This window comes from Phocoena phocoena, chromosome 5 (assembly GCF_963924675.1).
Source record: "Phocoena phocoena chromosome 5, mPhoPho1.1, whole genome shotgun sequence".
In the NCBI taxonomy this organism is placed as follows: domain Eukaryota; kingdom Metazoa; phylum Chordata; class Mammalia; order Artiodactyla; family Phocoenidae; genus Phocoena; species Phocoena phocoena.
In genome coordinates, this window is record NC_089223.1 from 106,329,163 (window position 1) to 106,349,253 (window position 20,091).

General features: G+C 35.4%; 1 protein-coding gene across 1 annotated transcript in view; it reads left to right on the forward strand.

The window, feature by feature from the left end:
- The window catches only part of AIMP1 (aminoacyl tRNA synthetase complex interacting multifunctional protein 1), a 49,233-nt gene extending 37,750 nt beyond the window's left edge, over nucleotides 1-11,483 (forward strand). Inside the window, exons 6-7 of the mRNA XM_065877753.1 lie at nucleotides 84-252; nucleotides 11,235-11,483. Coding sequence (XP_065733825.1) covers nucleotides 84-252; nucleotides 11,235-11,401 — 336 coding nt within the window. The 3' untranslated portion in view covers nucleotides 11,402-11,483. The remainder of the gene's footprint in view (nucleotides 1-83; nucleotides 253-11,234) is intronic.
- Nucleotides 11,484-20,091: the final 8,608 nt, after the last annotated feature.

Consider the following 20,091-nt stretch of genomic DNA (forward strand, 5'->3'; position numbering starts at 1 on the left):
TATTAGGTGTACCTTAATATATTCTAGATAAGATTATTCTAAATCTCTAGACATGTTTAATCATCAATTTATATTTCACACAGATGCAAAATCGGATGGTGATTTTACTTTGTAACCTGAAACCTGCAAAGATGAGGGGAGTAGTATCTCAGGCAATGGTGATGTGTGCTAGTTCACCAGACAAAGTTGAAATCTTGGCACCTCCTAATGGGTCTGTTCCTGGAGACAGAATTACCTTTGATGCTTTCCCTGGTAAGTGTTTGTTAGTCATTATTTAAAATAGTTTGGGAATCATTGTTCTCAAAGCTATGCTTGGAATGTTTAAAGTCAATCCTGTAAATGACTTGTAAGACTTTACATTAGGTGATCATTATTAGTGATATTATTGAGTTTATTGAGATTGACTCAAGATGGCACAACTATTCCGTCCCCATGAACACTCAAATTTCATAAAACACCAGAGAGATTTTACCCTAAGTGAAATACTAATTTTGATACCTCCATAGCAGAAGTGTCATAAGAATAGAGAACCAGTTAATGTGCTACAAAATCATTTAAGCTATAGATTATCTCAGAATGCAACACAGAAAGATGAAGAGATGAAGAGGGAGGGGGAAATGCATAATTCTCTAAGTCGGTCTAGTAATATACTTGCATATGCTTTTACTAGACTTGAGGACTTAGAGGAAATCTCTAAGTAGAAATTCATATTTATTTTAGTAATCTAAGAGGAAAGTTCATTTCATATTGCTTCTTTTCTGTAGTAAAATGCTCCTGAGACGGATGAAACTTCATAATGCATGAGAACATTTCTTCAAATAGGTCTTTGAAGCAGTAAAGAAAGGATGCTTGGCAGATGTAGAATAAATATTTCTTTCATAAAAGTTGAAGACCTCATAAGAGGAAAAACAGTTAGAAATTAAAAGACTGTATTTACAGAGGATGTTCATTTGCCTAGAGTAAGGAAAAGCAGAAATAAATTAGGATAACAAGTAGAATTAGGTTTAAAAGTCAAAATTTAGGGCTTCCCTCGTGGTGCAGTGGTTGAGAGTCCGCCTGCCAATGCAGGGGACACGGGTTCGTGCCCCGGTCCGGGAGGATCCCACATGCCGCGGAGCGGCTGGGCCCGTGAGCCATGGCCGCTGAGCCTGCGCGTCCGGAGCCTGTGCTCCTCAACGGGAGAGGCCACAACAGTAAGAGGCCCGCGTACCACAAAAAAAAAAAAAAAAGTCAAAATTTATTTGGAGATGTATTTATGAAAACAAATGAATTTTAATGGAATAGTAAAGCTGATATGATTATTAGGCCTATTTTTTTAATCCTGTGTTAACTGTGTTTGATGATATATTAAGACACAAAGAATTTTAACATTGGAATAATGAGATTTTTAAAAATGGATGAAAGCATGGGTAACTCCCATGAAACTCAGCTCCCAACTCCTAATAAAAAGTATACTAATATAAAAAACATGGGATTGTTTAACAAGTATGTGTGACTTTGAATCCACGTGTATGTCTTGGACCTTGGTAGATTGAAGATCATGATGGTCTGTGCTCTGAGAACTTTTTCTGGTAAAGCAGGTTTTGGGAAAATCCCAGTCTCAGTCATTTCTCAAAGCAGCATGATAGCTTTTGGTTCTAGGAGCACACACGATCACCACTCTACTTACCAGGGTATCAAAACACTTAGTCAAACCTCATGCTTTTGGGTAGGCCGTCATGTGTATACCTGACAAACCTGAAATTCTATTTCACCAAGTTGGAATGGAATGAAAATAGAAGCAAACTTTTTCTTTTAAGATTCAGCACACATTGAAGAAAAAAAATAAAAATCTTGGTTTACCCTTTCAGATTAAAATTTGCCTTCCTTTTTATTTAAATATTTAAGATGAATACATTTTAAGTTTTATTTTTTGATATAAATTGTAGAGTCAGATGTTTAGAACTGGAAGAAATCATCTACTTTAACCCACTATTTTACAAATTTGGAAACTGAGACCCAATAATACTTAAGTTACTTGCTTAAGGTTATACAGAGTTTGTAGAAGGATCAAACCGTAGACGTGCCTGAATCTCTAATACTGTCAGCATTTTTGTTGATTGTTGCTTGCTGTGAATTCATATGGGCTATTTCATTAGAGAAGGCTTATAGTTCTTTTATTTCTATGAGAGCTTTCATTCCCTTATCTTATAGAATTAACAGATAAATATTTCAGCACTTGAATCAGTTTAGAGTTAACAGATAAATATTTCAGCACTTGAGTCAGTTATTATCTGGATGTTACTGTTAACATATATTGAAATTTTTTTTTTTTAAGTTACTCTGTGATTTAGCATTAGAGATGCTAATAGCCTAGTGTGGATTTCTTGCTTTTACTATATTTTTGAATCTTCCAATCTGTTCGGCTGTTTGTGTGTTTATGTTTACATCATTCCAAAGTCTGATATTTCTTTCATATTCATAGTTTCTCCTTGTGCCTTACCACATGAATATGTAGCTAATATATAAAAAAATTTGTAAAGTGAAAGGGAAAAACCTAACATTAAAGTAACCTATGAGGTTGTTTGAATTATTCTCTTTTTTTTTTTTTAACATCTTTATTGGGGTACAATTGCTTTACAATCGTGTGTTAGTTTCTGCTCTATAACAAAGTGAATCAGTTATATATATACATACGTTCCCATATGTCCTCCCTCTTGCGTCTCCCTCCCTCCCACTCTCCCTATCCCACCCCTCCAGGCTGTCACAAAACACCAAGCTGATATCCCTGTGCCATGCGGCTGCTTCCCACTAGCTATCTACCTTACTACCTTTGTTAGTGTGTGTATGTCCATGACTCTCTCTCGCCCTGTCAAAGCTCACCCTTCCCCCTCCCCATATCCTCAAGTCCGTTCTCCAGTAGGTCTGTGTCTCTATTCCCGTCCCACCCCTAGGTTCTTCATGACATCCTTTTTTTTCTTAAATTCCATATATATGTGTTAGCATACGGTATTTGTCTTTTTCTTTCTGACTTACTTCACTCTGTATGACAGACTCTAGTTCTATCCATCTCATTACAAATAACTCAATTTCGTTTCTTTTTAAGGCTGAGTAATATTCCATTGTATATATGTGCCACATCTTCTTTATCCATTCATCCGATGATGGGCACTTAGGTTGTTTCCATCTCCGAGCTATTGTAAATAGAGCTGCAATGAACATTTTGGTACATGACTCTTTGAATTTTGGTTTTCTCAGGGTATATGCCCAGTAGTGGGATTGCTGGGTCATATGGTAATTCTATTTGTAGTTTTTTAAGGAACCTCCATACTGTTCTCCATAATGGCTGAACCAATTCACATTCCCACCAGCAGTGCAAGAGTGTTCCCTTTTCTCCACACCCTCTCCAGCATTTATTGTTTCTAGATTTTTTGATGATGGCCATTCTGCCTGGTGTGAGATGATATCTCATTGTAGTTTTGATTTGCATTTCTCTAATGATTAATGATGTTGAGCATTCTTTCATGTGTTTGTTGGCATTCTGTATATCTTCTTTGGAGAAATGTCTATGTAGGTCTTCTGCCCATTTTTGGATTGGGTTGTTTGTTTTTTTGTTATTGAGCTGCATGAGCTGCTTGTAAATTATTCTGCTTGTAAATTATTCTCTTATAACTTATAAAATGCTTAACCAAGCTGAACAGCATCGAATAATTGATAAACTTGGGGACATGAGGTCTGTTAGTACTCATCCTACTTATGCTTCCACATAGCTTACTGCTTCTGTAGCAGTAAATCTAAAAGGAAATAACAGTTAATACTATGTATGCAACAGGCCATTAGTCTTATTGTTTGTTTGTTTGTTTTCCTTTTCCCAGAGAGAGCCATGATTTATCAGTACTGTATTTTTCAGCATATGTTCTACATTTTAAAGCTTAAGGTGTCTGCTGGTACATTTTGATGTTCACTTGATATGCTCAGTGTCTAGAGATTTACCTTTTATGTTATATATATTAAGTGTGGTATAGAAATTGCAACTGGGGCTCAAACCTTTCAATTGCTATTTGGCTTTGAATAACTATTTTATCCAACTACAAAACCATCACTTCCGTAGAGTTTAGAAGATGCCAAATAATATTTTTATAACAATGGCTAAAAATTCTCCCCACTACTTTTTAAAATCTTAAATGTGTGAAGCCATAAATTTTAGTATTTAAATATGGTAACTGGTCCCTAAAGCATCAAGCAACTGAAAACAATATTACGAGATAAAGGCATTGATATCTTTTTTCTTTTTTGAGAATGCACTGGTTTTGTTCTAATAATAAATGAGAATTTGCATTCAGACTTCTAACTTCTAAGATCATGCTTATTTCTGATGATATTGAGTGTAATTAGTAAATATGAGTTTATGGTTAATCTCAAAGCATGTATGATATGTGAAGGTCTTTAGCTTCTGGACCCACTTATTCTTTAAAAATAAATTGGGGTTTTTTTTGGTATTGAGTGATTTGAGTTTTTTATATATTTTGGATATCAGCCCCTTATCAGTAAGTCTGCAAACATCTCTCATTCAGTTGGTTGCCTTTTTGTTTTGTTGATGGTTTACTTTGCTCTGCAAAAACTTTTTAGTTTGATGTAGTCACATTTGTTTGTTTTTGCTTTTGTTGCCCTTGCCTGAGGACAGACATTCAAAAAACTATTGCTAAGACTGACCTCAAAGAGTTTACTGCCTGTGTTTCCTTCTAGGTGTTTATGGTTTCAGGACTTACATTTAAGTCTTTAATCCATTTTGAGTTTATTATTGTATATAGTGTAAGAAAGTGGTCACGTTTGATTCTTTTGCATGTAGCTGTCCAGTTTTCCCAACACCATTTATAGAAGAGACTATCTCTTCCCCATTGTATATTCTTGCCTCCTTTGTTATAGATTAATTGATGCTATGAGTGTCAGTTTATTTCTGGGCTCTCAATTCTTTTCTATTCATCTATGTGTCTGTTTTTGTGGCAGTACCATCCTGTTTTGATTACTACAGCTTTGTAATATAGTTTCAAGTTGGTGTAGTTTCAGGTGTGACCCCTCCTTGTTCTTTCTCAAAATAGCTTTGGCTATTCGAGGTCTTTTGTGTTTCCATACACATTTTAGGATTATTTATTCTACTTCTATGAAAAATGCTGCAGGTATTTTGACAGAGATTGCATTGAATCCATAGATTGCTTAGGGTAGTATGGACCTTTTAGCAACATTGATTCTTCCAATCCGTGAGCACAGTATAACTTTCCATTTATTTGTGTCATCTTCAGTTTCTTTCCTCAGTGACAAAGAGTTTTCAGAGTCAGGTGTTTCTACTCCTTGGTTAAATTTAGTCCTAGATATTTTATTCTTTTTGATGCAGTTGTAAATGGGGCAAGGATGTAGAGAAAAGGGAACCTTTTTACACTGTTGGTGGGAATGTAAATTGTTGCAGCCACTATGGAAAACAGTATGGAGGTTCCTCAAAAAACTAAAGGTGGAATTACCATATGGTCCAGAAATTTCACTTCTCGTTATTTATCTGAAAAAAATAAAAACACTAACTCGGAAAACACCCCTGTGTTCATTGCAGCAGTATTTACAGTAGCCAAGATATGGAAGCAGCCCAAGTGTCCATCGATAGATAAATGGATAAAGAAAATGTGGTGTCTTTGTGTGGTGTGTGTGTGCGCACGTGCGTATATGCCTGCACATACACAATAGAATATTACTCAACCATTAAAAAGAATGAAATCTTTGTGGACTTTGAGGGTGTTATGCTTATTAGTGAAATAAGTCAGAGAAAGACAAATACCATATGATTTCACTTATATGTGGAATCTGAAAACCACAGCAAACAAAACAAAACAGATTCATAGATACAGAGAACAAACTGATAGCTGCTAGAGGGGAGGAGGGTGGGGGGACGGATGAAATAGGTGAAGGAGATTAAGAGGTACAAACTTCCGGCTATAAAATAAGTAAGTCATGGGGATGTAATGTATACATAGGGAGTACAGTCAATATATTGTAACAACTTTGTATGGTGACGGACAGTAAATGATCTTATTGCAGTGGTCATTTCATAATGTATAAAAATATCTAATCACTGTGTTGTACACCTGAAACTAATATACTTTTTTTAAATTAAAAAAAAAGCCTCTTCCTTAAAACCTATTTCAATCAGGCTTCTCTCTCCACTGTTCCACCAGAATTGCTCTGGTCAAGATCACCAATTTACTCCCTGTAGCTAAATCCATGGCTAGTTAGTTCTCAGTCCTTTTCTTAATTAACTTTAACTTGGCTTCTGACACCACACTTGCATGGTGGTCCTCATGCTTCATTGGCTGCTCTGCTCATCTCCTTTGCTGATTCTTCCTCACCTCCCTGACCTCTTAATTGGAGTACCTCAGACCTTGATCCTTGACCTCTTCTCTTTTTCCATGCTTGGCCTCTTTTTCTTTCCATGTTCATTCCTTTGGCTATTTTATTCAGTCACTTGTCCAGCTACCTACGAGATTTCTTCACTAACATGTCCCAGGGGAGAAGAATGTATATACCAGTCTTCTCCCTAGATTTCCCTTTTCCATACATCTTCTTCAGAAAATCCTAGTGGCTATACCTTCTGAACATATCTAGAGTGATTCTCATCATCTCTGCCTCTACCACTTTGGTCCTGACACCAACGTCTCTTATCCAGGTGACTGCAAAAGTTTTCTAACTGATCACTTTGCTTTTGCCCTTGCCCTTCTTCCGTCTGTTTTCAGTTATAGCCTACAGAGTGATGTAGGTCAGATATGTTAGTCCTCTGCAAAAAACTATTAAAAAGCTTTCCATTTGACCCAGAATACAGATACAGGTCCTTACAATGGCCTCTCATTACTTCATTAACCTCATGTACTTCAGCTCCTCCTCAATCACCCTAGTTGAGCCACTGGCTCTTTCTCCAGGTAGCTACATGGCTTGGTCCCTCATCTTATTCATATCTTTCAAATGTCTCCTTATTTGTTTTATTTTTCTCCATAACACTTATCATCAGATATACTGTACATTATATATTATCTGCCCACATGGAAACGTAAGCATCATGAAATCAAGATCTTTGTTGTTGTTGTTATTATTCACTACTATATTCCTAACATCCAGAAAAATGTCAGGCATAGAGTAGGAGGTCAGTAAGTTGGTTAATGAATAAATAGAAAGAAACATACTAGTAAAACATGTTTTAAAGAACTCCCCAAACTCTCCAGTATTTGAAGAACAGACCTGAAGATCCATCTTCATTATTTCCAAGATCATTCCTATCAAATCAACAAACCACTTTTCTCTGTTGATTAGCTCTGTAAAATTAATTGACCCCTATTTGCAAAGTTATACTTTAGTCTTTGCATCACAAAAGGTGATCGTTGCAATTATTATAGTTCAAAAACTCAATTAATGAAACAAAATAATTAAGTTGGTGCTAAGCTTTTCATGGTCCTGACAGATATCCCGGAAGCTGATGATTCTGGAATTTATGTTTATTGCTTTTAGTAGTTTTTAAACGCTGAGATGGTAGTCACAGCTTTTTACATCTGTACAGACTCCTTTCTGAACTAGTTCATGTTGCCTATGTGTTTTGTTTAGATTGAGTTATCTTAAAGTAATCTCTGAATGATTAGTTCTCTTACAATACGTGTAACCATTTCCACATGGTGATTATTGGCATGTGTTTAGCAATTACAGAGACTCTACAGTTTTCAGATTTAAGAACTTTTATTGATCTCATCACTTTGTTTGGATAGCCATGCCAAAAAAAGAAAGGGGAGTGGGGAGTTAGGAAAATAAGATTTAGAAGAAGGATATAACACAGAGGAATGATGAAAGGCTTCTCTGGAAATAGAGTTCATTTTTAAAAATTGTTTAAAATATTAGGTATGCTTTTTTGTGGGAGGTGATTTAAACTTTCCTTTTAAACTTGCTTTATACCTTACCAAATGGTGTATTATTGAGAAACATGAATAAACTACAAGGTTAACACTCCATCCAAGACTTTTCAGCTCTGATTTATATTCAGTGATCATAATTTGGCAAGTTTTAATTACAGTCTCAAAATTTTAGTTGTCTGAATCATTATTTCGTTTACTGACTTGTTAAAGTCTTACAGCCACATTTGGAATGTTCAGGTGTTGAGCCTGATGTGTTAAAAGCAACAATCAAGAGTTGAAGGTTCTTCTCATAGTTTCTTAGTTCATTTTTAGTTAAAATCTTTATCCCTTGAAAATTATTACAGTCTTATGTAAGAAGTTTAAAACCTTCAGATCTTGTTCTGCAAGTACTGGGTGACCTAGGAACCTTTCTGAGCCTCGGCTTTTTCATCTGTGAGAAAGGTTTTTTTTTTTTTTTTTTTTGCGGTATGCGGGCCTCTGTTGTGGCCTCTCCCGTTGCGGAGCACAGGCTCCGGACGCGCAGGCTCAGCAGCCATGGCTCACGGGCCTAGCCGCTCCGCGGCATGTGGGATCTTCCCGGACTGGGGCACGAACCCGTGTCCCTGCATCGGCAGGCGGACTCTCAACCACTGCGCCACCAGGGAAGCCCAAGAAAAGCTTTTTAATGGTATGTATTTCTTGTGAGTTTTGTGAGGTTTATCTTTTGAAACACTTAGCTACCTGCCTGGTGTTTTAAGCTCTTAGCTATTACTTTTTTTTTTTTTTTTTTTTTTTTTTTTGCTGTGCGCGGGCCTCTCACTGTTGTGGCCTCTCCCGTTGCGGAGCACAGGCTCCGGACGCGCAGGCTCGGCGGCCATGACTCACGGGCCCAGCCGCTCCGCGGCACGCGGGATCCTCCCGGACCGGGCCACGAACCCGTGTCCCCTGCATCGGCAGGCGGACTCTCAACCACTGCGCCACCAGGGAAGCCCTCTTAGCTATTACTTTTGTGCCTCTATTTCCTCATCTGTAAAGCGGGGGTAATTAATAGTATTTATTTAGTATACTGAGAGGATTAAATGAGTAAATATATGTAAAGCACATAGTGCAGTGACTGGCACATAGTAAGCACTATGTAAGTGTAGTGTTACGTATTGTAATGATTATCATTTTCTATACATATCAGTGTCTTCCTAGATCTGACAAGCTTAAGTTTGTGCTGCACCACAGCTTGTTGTACTTGGGGCTTATGTCTGCATTCAGCAAAAATTTACTCACACAATCTATGGTCTTGATAAGAAACTTTTACACAAACCTGAGACAATCTGCTTCTTGAATTCATTATCAGTTTGGGAATATCTTTTTTGGGGTTCAAGGTGGGGGGATCCAGAGTTAGTACTCAGGCCCCCCTGAACAGTGTGTCTGGTCTCAGCTTTTACAGAATTCTGGAATGCCCACTTCCCCACATGACCTGTGTATAAACAAAGTACGATTATGCTCTTAGACTAACCAATGGTTTGGTGAAAAAAAACCCAAAAATTTTATAGATACTTTATATATTTGAATTTTTTCTATTCTGTTTATTAGTTTCTCTGTTGTCCAATCAAATAATCAAATGCTCTTAAAGGAGTAAGAAAAATCCTTATCTTTTGTACTAGACAGTCTCTTCACTTTTAGTTTCACTGCCTGTTCTTCTACTGTAGATACATTATTCAATTAACTATTGTGTCATCTCTGGAAAGCTACATATCAGAGGACAGTTTTCTATATTTTTGCCAGTTTCAGGGAGCTAATTAGTTGCTGAAGAGCTAATAAAAAGATCTAGAAAGTTATATTTCTATTATTACTTAGTTATACTTAAGCAGTATTTTTGTTGTTTCCTCCAGGGAAATCATTTTCCATTTGAAACTAACACTTAAGGGATTTGTTACTTCTCTTCATTGTTTCTTAAACTGATTCTTCATTTCAAAAGTTATTGAACATTTTCAGCTACTAAAATCATGTTACATTCAACTTTACTCTCTTCTTCCTCATCATTCATTAAATAGAGGGATCGCTTGGTATATTGGTAGTTTTTAAGCCTAGACCAGATACGTTCTACAATGTGTTTGTCTCTTCTTGATTGTAAACTTTATAGTGTGAGTTATGGTAAAGAGAGGGGATAGGATATTATCCACTTGTAAAAGTGTTGTTCGTTTCTTTTCAGAGGATAATTTATTAGGAGGCAAGGTGCTGTACTAACAGAGTAAGGGCTTTGGTGTCAAATCTCACTCTTCTTGTTGCTTGTGTGACTTTGAGCAGCTTATCTTCTCTGAGCCCGTTTCTTTATATTTAAAACTAGAGTCAGTGTGTTTCTGTGATTTGCATGCAGCAACATATATTCCTGGTGGTTAGAAAATGCTAGTCCTGTCTCCTTATTCTTCCTTTCTCTTTCCATCTCACCAAGTGGAATGGGCAGCAGATGAAACCCAGAGTAGTTATTATATTTAGCTAGATAACCCCAACATTTAAGCCATTCTCCAGTATTGTAAGAAATCTTTAAGTACTATAGCAGCGATCTAGTCATTTATTTTTTATGTTGAAACAAATAGTAAAGCATAAGCTGCTTCTGCCATGTGTAAAATTATAACACATCAAATTATACTCTCATCTGTTCAAAATCTTTCTTTATATGTAATGATAAAATGAGTATCTTGTATTTTCCTTCTAATCATTTGTATTTTCATTCTAATCATTTCATTCTAATCTAATTAGAATGAATCATTCCAATTCATTGAGCTATATTACCTGGAAAACTGTTTATTGTAAGAGTAAAAAATAATATCTTTAACATTTGTAAGGAAATGACAAAATATTTTACCAATCAAGAATATAAATTGCCGACATCGTAAAAATAAAATAAGTGTTAAAAGTAAACGTTTGGGGGCTTCCCTGGTGGCACAGTGGTTGAGAATCTGCCTGCTAATGCAAGGGACACGGGTTCGAGCCCTGGTCTGGGAGGATCCCACATGCCGCGGAGCAACTAGGCCCGTGAGCCACAACTACTGAGCCTGCGCGTCTGGAGCCTGTGCTCCGCAACAAGAGAGGCCGCGATAGTGAGAGGCCCAAGCACCGCGATGAAGAGTGGCCCCCACTTGCCACAACTAGAGAAAGCCCTCGCACAGAAACGAAGACCCAACACAGCAAAAATAAATAAATAATTTAAAAAAAAAAAAAAGTAAACGTTAAAATCCTGATCCGATCTAAAGATCAGAAATTGTATCCAAGACAATTCACTAGAAATCTCTATGGACAGTTTATTAATATGTTAGCTATGTATTTTTTTTCCTCCCCCAACAGGAGAGCCTGACAAGGAGCTGAATCCTAAGAAGAAGATTTGGGAGCAGATCCAGCCTGATCTTTACACTAATGATGAGTGTGTGGCTACATACAAAGGAGCTCGCTTTGAGGTGAAAGGGAAGGGAGTCTGTAGGGCTCAAACTATGGCCAACAGTGGAATAAAATAAAATAAAACACTTCAGTTACTGAAATACATTAGAGAAAACTTAACAATAAAAAGAAATATATTTGTCACTTGTACCTAAAATATAACTGGCTCATTTTTGTGTTATTTCTCTTCTAGACTTGAGTAGTCTTTTACCTGGCATATATTGTTTTCAGTTAATTAGAGAAACACTACATTTTTACCTATGGTTTTTGATCCTTTATGATACAGGGAGGAATTTGCCTGTGTTTCATGATGATTTATTTTTTAGTGAGGATGTTGGCTTGCACATTGCTTTTTCTTTACACATTTAAGTAACTTGAACTAGATTAACATTTAGTTTCTTTGTAGGCACATGTTGCATGCAATTTGAAACCCTTGTATTTTTAGTATCTGTATTATAAATGCCCTCTCCTCTTTAAAAAGAAAAGTTAGAATTTTTGTCAGGCTTATTAACTAATCTGTATTGTAATGGTATTGAAAATGACCAACTGTTGATTCTAGAGAGCCGAACAATGTGAAAGCTAGGAGACATGGCATTTGAACATTATTGCTGTTGCTTGCCAAAGTAACCCCGACTTACATACTTAAGGTGACTTTTTAAGAAGACTGAAACTTCCAACTGTGTAGTGAACTTATTCTTTCCAATTTAACAAAATAATTAGTAATAAATTTTGACTAATTCTAAAGAATAAGCACATTGCAAAGTGTTACCAATGTAGTTCCCAATAAATTGACTGTAAACACAGTCCACATTTTTATTCCAGGTGACTTCAAAGATTCTTTGGATACCTAATAAAAGATTATTTATAGCTTTTATCTTTAGAAGAGCATTTAAGATTGATATCTTTTATTTTTTCATGTACCATCATACTGTCAATATATTAAAAGAAATTGTAGCCAAAAATTTAACGTACATATGTATAAAGTTGTCAAATGCGTATTTTCACTCATCTTACAGATATTGTAGGAACAATGAAAATTAACTTAGGCACTATGAGCTTCAAGTTCACCAGCCTTGAGATGATGACTGAGATACCAAAAAAGAAATGCATCTATGGAGGTAGGAATATCTATTCTAAAAGAAAAATGACACATACCAATATTCTAGCACTGTTGCTGTTTATAGCCTACAATAAGAAGGAGAGCCAAAACAAAAAATTTTAAAACAACCCTACATGCTAAGTTATAAAAAGTATCATTTATTTAAGTCCGTAGCGTTCTCTGGTAGGCCAAGATGTGGTATCATCATAGAAGTTTTATCTTCTTTATGAAAAATTGAATATTAACAGCATCATTAATATCTATCTGTTGATAACTAAACACAAATGACTTTCCAAAGTTTTGTACTTGAGATATGTTATTCTTTCGGGAATAAAGACTTTTTGTGAGTCTGTATTTTCTGATTTTTCCCAATTATATTACATTTCTATAAATAATTCTAATATAATTTAAAGAATGTTTCAACTATTTAGATAGTTGAACTATTTATTCCCAGTTTTTCAAGTTACATAAAAGCATTACTCAATCAAGTTATTCACTTAGCCCCATTCAGTCGTTATTTTTACAGAAAACTTAATTCTGTTTTACTTGTATTGCTGGGATGAGAGAACTGTTACAGAATCAACAAAAAATGATGACACTGTTAGTGAACTGGACATAATCCTGGCTTCTGACTGGTATTCAGCCTGTTAAGAATTTCAACAGTAGGAGATAGTGTTAGGTCACAGACTAAACAACTAGTGCCTCTTGACATCTATTTATGTATTGCGAAGTAAACCAGAAAAAAAAGCTGACATTCCCCCAAGATAATTTCTCGTGCAGTGTTGACCCACTATCTTATAGTGACTATTGGCAGTACTAACTTTTCTTATATATAGAAATTCCATGTGTATTATTCTTATGAGATGAATCATTTTCAGGACATGTTAATTTTAATATATAATTGGAAATTTTTTCTGCCTTCTATGAAGACCATTAAGTATTCTACGAGTACAAGAATATTAAGTGCCCACCAAACAGATAATTTGTTGTTGCTTTTTAAAAAATATGTAAATTCTCATTTGCACTATTTACAAAATATTCAGAGTAACTCACTGAAGTTTAATAAGCACGTCAGCAAGACGGAGGGTGTGTATAGGGCCTCAGAGAATGTTAGTTTAATGAGGTTCCAAAATCTGGGTCTTTGCAGGTCCAAAAACCTGCATTTGTACATGACTGTTATAGATGCTAAGTAGTCTGTAGAGCTTAGTAGTATTGGTTTTGAATCCGGGTTACCTAGTTTTGATTCCATCTATACAACTTAAATGCCTCTGTGATCTTGGGCAACTGTTTAGCCTCCATATACCTTACTTTCCTCATCTGTAAGATGGATATAATAATAGTACTTACCTCATTGAGTTGTAAGGGTATATATTATGTTACACATAATAGAGGTATACAATGTTAATATCAGTTTATGATAAGAATGTTCCTTTCCTGAAACTAGTATTTCTATCTCTGTCCCCTTTCATGGTATCACATTTCCTGAGAAGTTGAATTTTTGTTCAGAAGATTACTTGGTATATATGAAATGAACAGAGTTTCTTAAGGAATATTTCACACAGGCCCTGTCTTTCAACAGTCCTGACCCGCTATACCAGATGTAGTATCTCTCCCCTCGCTAGAGATGTTTTTTACTGAAACTTTCTCTTCCCTCCCTGCACGCCCACTGAAATCCATGTTTTAGATATTTAGATGCTGGTCAGTCCTGTTCATTGATGCCCTTTCACTGGTTTAATATTATTGATAAAGTTTCAAATAGTTTTGCAATTTTCTTAGACTAGAAAGACAATACTTCTAACTATTGTGTGTTAATGTAACAAATAAAAGCAATTGTATTTTTAAGTTCTTGGCAGGTGGAGGATCACCTCACTATTGCTTATGACAAGGACATTAAAGGGGCATAAGTATACTTACTCAATTTTCTAGGAAAATTATATGTTGTACCTTTAAAAATATAAAAATATCAGATACAGACCTACTAGAGAATGGACATGAGGATATGGGGAGGGGGAAGGGTAAGCTGTGACAAAGTGAGCGAGTGGCATGGACATATATACACTACCACACGTAAAATAGATAGCTATTGGGAAGCAGCCGCATAGCATAGGGAGATCAGCTCGGTGCTTTGTGACCACCTAGAGGGGTGGGATAGGGAGGGAGGGAGACACGAGGGAAGAGATATGGGAACATATGTATATGTGTAACTGATTCACTTTGTTATAAAGCAGAAACTAACACACCATTGTAAAGCAATTATACTCCAATAAAGATGTTAAAAATATATATATATATATATAAATATCAAAGAGTACAGTGTTAGCTTTGTACTTTGACTACATAAATTGTGACACAGTCCTGGTTCTAAGTGCTGTGCGATGGTGTGTAGACTAAAACTTTATCGCCAAGATACAAAATAAAATCTAGTGAAGCAAATTAATGTAACACACCTAAAAATAATATTGCAAATTGCTGTCTTGTGGAGAGAGCTTTGCCTTCCAAGTGAGGGGGATATATTAATAATATCTGTCTCATGTCATGGATTTTATTGTAAATTATTAGTAAGATATTTAATGCTTTATAGCTAGCTAAGTAGTTTCAACACATCTTGTCAATTTAACTCCCTAGAGGTAAGCCAGCTATTTTACCCCGAAGAATCAACAGAAAATTTACATAAATGCTGGCGCTAAGGTATAACTAGCTGAAACCTAGATTTTACTAATATTCTGCTTTTCTCTATTACAGTATGCTTTCTTTCTCAGATAGTCATGTGGTTTCTTTTATTTGAATGAGAAGTTTGACTTCTCTTTTGTCTAAACTGTAGGGAAAGATAATAAATTTTAAAAACCTAAACTTCAGTAGTTCGTGTAGGAGATTAAGGCAGCTCCTTTAGTGGAGTATTTAAGCGATTTTAAAGGGAGAGGAGGTCATTAAACCCTCCTTTGGAGTGGTTACAGAGAGAATTTATCAAGTTTTTTCTTTTTGCTGAGGAAATTCTTAGGAAGAATCACTTGGCAAAACTAGGCTGCCACTGCTGGCAGCTGTTGCCTTTCTAAAGAACCATGTATGTGCCTTGATTCTTTGAGTACACTCTTGTCGAGGGCACTGATCCTGTAATGACAGTCTATCCCAGAAGTCTACTTATGAAGGATGTCACTAAGTTCTAGATAGCTAAATAGATGGATAGTTAGGTAGAAAAAGTTTGTGTTTAAACCAGGAACACCTCTATAGTTGTACACATTTGCAGTGCTTTTTCGGTGACAACCCAAAGTTTTACAATAATAATGAAAAGAAAGATAGTTGCTAATGGCTAATATACCTCTATACAAAACTGGATCTTCTTCAGATACCAACTTTTTGGAATGGAAAAGAATCAGTAATTTATATATACATTGTTGCTCATCGTACTTCTTATGGTTACGGTTCTGACTTTGGATGAGTTTTGGCAGAGATAATTCATAGGAGTATAACTGTAAAAAAAAATTAGAGAAAGGACCCAGAACAATGAAATAATTGTTAGTTTGAAAGTGAGCCATCTGGAATTTCAGAGTATGAATTAATTATTGTATATTATATTTTTTCACCCTATGTATTCCCTTGTTTGTTTTTTTCCCTTCCCCTTCGTTACTCCCACCCCCTTCCTAACATACCCTATTCCCAGTTCTCTGGATTTTTGAGAAAAATATGCGTGTAAGTGTTATTTTATGTCTTCATCAGCATCATTTCCTATCTGGCAGGCTATTGTCCTTAGCAACAGCAGCAGAAACAAACCTGGGGCTCAATAATTGCAAGAAAAAAGAATAATCCTTTTAAATGAAAAGGCTAACTACTCTTCTTGACTATCCTATTGCTACATAATGCATATAGAATTGTTCAAATAGCAGTTATTAATGTCTGCTCATTTCTTCAGTGGCATTCACGTGATGAACCTTCACATCAAGGCTGCTCTGACAAAGTTTTACATTTATTTTTGTAAATGGCCTCGTTAGAATATCATACATCCCAGTAGAGAAATGCTTTCAATATATGCATCCACTTAACTAAGATATTTGGCTGATACTTGTTAATTTAAAACCCCACTCAGCTTTTCACACCTGGGGAATTTGGAAAGAACAGTGCAGGAGTCATCCAAAATCAACACCACAGTTTGATTTCTCTTTGAAAAGATTAATGAAAAATATAAATTGAAAGTCACTTTTAATAAGTTTAGCAAAAGAGAATGATTTTGGTAGAAATAACTTTTTCCATAACTTTCAGTTTTCATGTGAAAGGATAACATTTTCTCTTAAGGCATATGAATTGACAATAAAAACTTCTGATGCTTGTGAAAAGAAACTTATTTTTTAAATGAAGTTTGAGTGAGAATATGGGAAATAGCAATGCCTCTTAAAAATAGCCTTTTGTAAAAGAATTGTGATATGCTTGAAAATCAGTAGAAGAGAAAACCTAAGCAAATTCTTACTTAAAAAGGCAGAGTGTAGATAAACATAACTACAAAAAGAAAGTCTGAAATTGCTGATTGAGGTAATGTTATCTAGATGAACCAACCTAGTAAGGGTCAGAACTAGTTAGTATTAGAGATGAATTACTAATTTCCGAGGATAGTATGTACTAATGAGGCTCCAACCCCAGCTGCACAAAAGTATCATGTATACTGTCTTCCAGTCATCTAAAATGTTCAAAGTGTTTTCAAATACAAAGTTTAGTAGAGATTTTTGTCTTCCAGGTGAGAATAGCATACAGAAGGGCACCTGGAGGGATGTGAGGAAAGAGTGCAAATTATAGGGTCTAATAGGAAAGGTGGCAAGATGCCAAAGATGAACTTTCTGGACATCATTTATTTTACCTAGAGCTAATTCTGATCACATGGTTGTTTTGTTGCAAGTTGTAATTATCTCTAGTAATGGTGAGTTTATTCAATTTGATATACATGTGATGTCATCCAGAAAAAGCTGAACAACCAGCTTCAGGTAGATGTTCGTTTCAGTGCCTTGCTATTCTTATGGTTTAACTACCCCATTACCAACTAACAAATTATTTCCCTACATCCACTATGCTGATTATTATGAGGAGCTAGAATTGCTATTGCATAGTGGTTCATGGAAGACCACGTCTGGAATTAATGCCTCTGGGGTACTACACTAGAATGCAGAGTGTATTAGGAAAACGCACTAACTAGAAAGATGGGGGAAGATAAGAGAAAAGAAAACAATGGTGAGGAATGGACCTTCTAATATTTGTATATTAAGTAAAAGAGATAATGATAAACTACCAGGAATGCTCAATGTAAATGATAAGAAGGGACTTTTGAAACATAAGGGTCAATCTGTAAGGGGAAATAATTAACTCTCTTAGCAAAATCTAGTAATAAGGAGAAAGGAAAAACATTCCCAAGACTTCGTCCATAGGGAAGATGGGGTAAGGAGAAAAGGATAGGGAGGAAATTAAAGTGTTCTAAAGGTCTTATTTAAATAGTTGAGGGGGTAATGCAATGGGGAAAGAGTTCTGCTTTGTTATCAAACAATGGTAGAGAAGTATGTACTTCATTCTGAGGGACAAGGAAATAATTCTTAATGGGTATTAGAGTAGAATGTCCAAATTATCAAGAAGAAAAACTGAATAGCAACTTTATCAAATTGGCAAAACTAAGGAAAAGAAAAATGTAAGAAATACAGTAGTATAAAAAATAATAAACATAAGATGGAGAAACATCCTGTATGCTTGCATGGGAGGATTTTAATATTACAAAATGTCCTTTGTCATAAATTCAAAAGAATTTTCTTTTGAAATTAGACAAAATTAGATCTGAAATAATGTATATAAATGAATGACTAGGAGTAGCCAGAAAATATGTCGAGAAAAGAAGACCAAGGGAAGCTTGCCGTTCTAGATATCAAGGAAGGATATAGAACCATTCAAATTAAATCATTATGGTATTAATAGTGATATAAATCAAATAGATAATGGAAAAGAATTAAGAATCCATAATAGATCCAGAAATAAAGAAGATATATATTTATATACCTATCTCAGTAGGAAAGTTATTAATTATTTAATAAATAGATATAATTGGTTGCCCATCTAAAAAGAAATGAAACTAAATCCCAATTTTGTACATAAAAATATATAACTGTAAGGAAATTCACATTTATTTTGGCAAAAGTTACCATAACCAAAACTGAAGGACAAATAACAGAATTGAAAACAATTTGCAACCTGAAAGGCAGAGGACTAATATTTGTAATGTATGTAGAGCTCTTCAGATTTAGCAAGCAGGACGTGTTAAAGAAAAAATACTCAGTGACACTTGTTAAAGATGATAAGGCAAACTTTATTCAGGACCATTAGGATAGGTAGAGGGACCACTCAAATGGGAATTTACTGTGAGGGAGAAAGATTGGGCTCAACTCTGAATACAGCATGGGCAAGTGAGAATTTATAGCCAAGGAGCAGGGTGGGGATCATTGGATGGAAAATTACGAAGAGGGAACTACAAGGAAGGGTCAGAGGGAGTCTGGGTAAACCCGCCTGCAGGATCTTTCTGGAGAGAGGCCAGGGTGGTTAGACAAGGAACCTGATCAGATATTGAAGGTAAAGGGTTCTGGTAAACTGACTTAGCAGGGTTCTTACCAAAACTAAATTAAGCACAGATGGGCCTAGGACAAGGTTCAGGAGCCTGACTAAAGTTTTTGTCAAGCAAAGAAACTTTGTGTGAAGTGATCGAATAGTAAATGACAAAAAAAGATAAATAATGTGAAGAGGCAGTTCATAGAAGAGTAAATCTAAATGACCAACATGCTTATAAAAATGCTCCAGTTAGGGAGTAGTCTGGGAAATGCAAATTAAGGTAAACAGTAAGTAAGGTACAGTTTTACATTTAGCAGACTGGTGTTAGCAATAGGTGTGTAAGATGATAACACTGATGACAAGAATATAGGAAAAGGGTTCTCAAATGTTGTTGAAAATTAAGTTTGTTGCAACATGTATGAAAAGAAATTGAGTAAGATATATTAAAATTAAAGTGTATATATACTTCAACCAAGAAATCCCACTCTTGGAAATATAACTTAACAGAAAAAAAATCAATATTATATTAAAAAATATGTACAAGAATAGTTGTTGGCAGAAAACTGGAATGCATATCAATAGAGGAATAGTTACATAAATTGTTACTGAAAAAAGCAAAATATAAGATGACTAAAGAAAAGTCAAATATGTAATATGATCACATTCAGAGATTTATGTAAAATATATATATATATACAAATTTAAAAATAAATAATTCAGGGAAAAACATCACAGAAGTCTTCCTCTTTGAAACTAGAAGTACCTTTGCTCTGTTAATCATTAAAACTAGGCCAGCCTCAGAGATCTTGAATCCTTAATGATTCTGCACAACATATCTTTACTTTAGCTAACTAGTATTTGTGTTCTGTAAAGCGTTAGCTGACATCACATGAATGAAGAACTCAGAACATGAATTTTCCACTCTTCACTAGTCACTGCAGTTTCAACTTCTCAACTTCAACTTTCTGTCACCAAGCCACTAACCCCTGGGGAAGGGTCAATTTTTACTTAACTTCCAAAACTCAGCCCAATTGTTGAGGCTCCCACTTTACAATCCTGGACCCACAATGATAGTTGGGGACCATGCAGAGAAATAGAGATGTT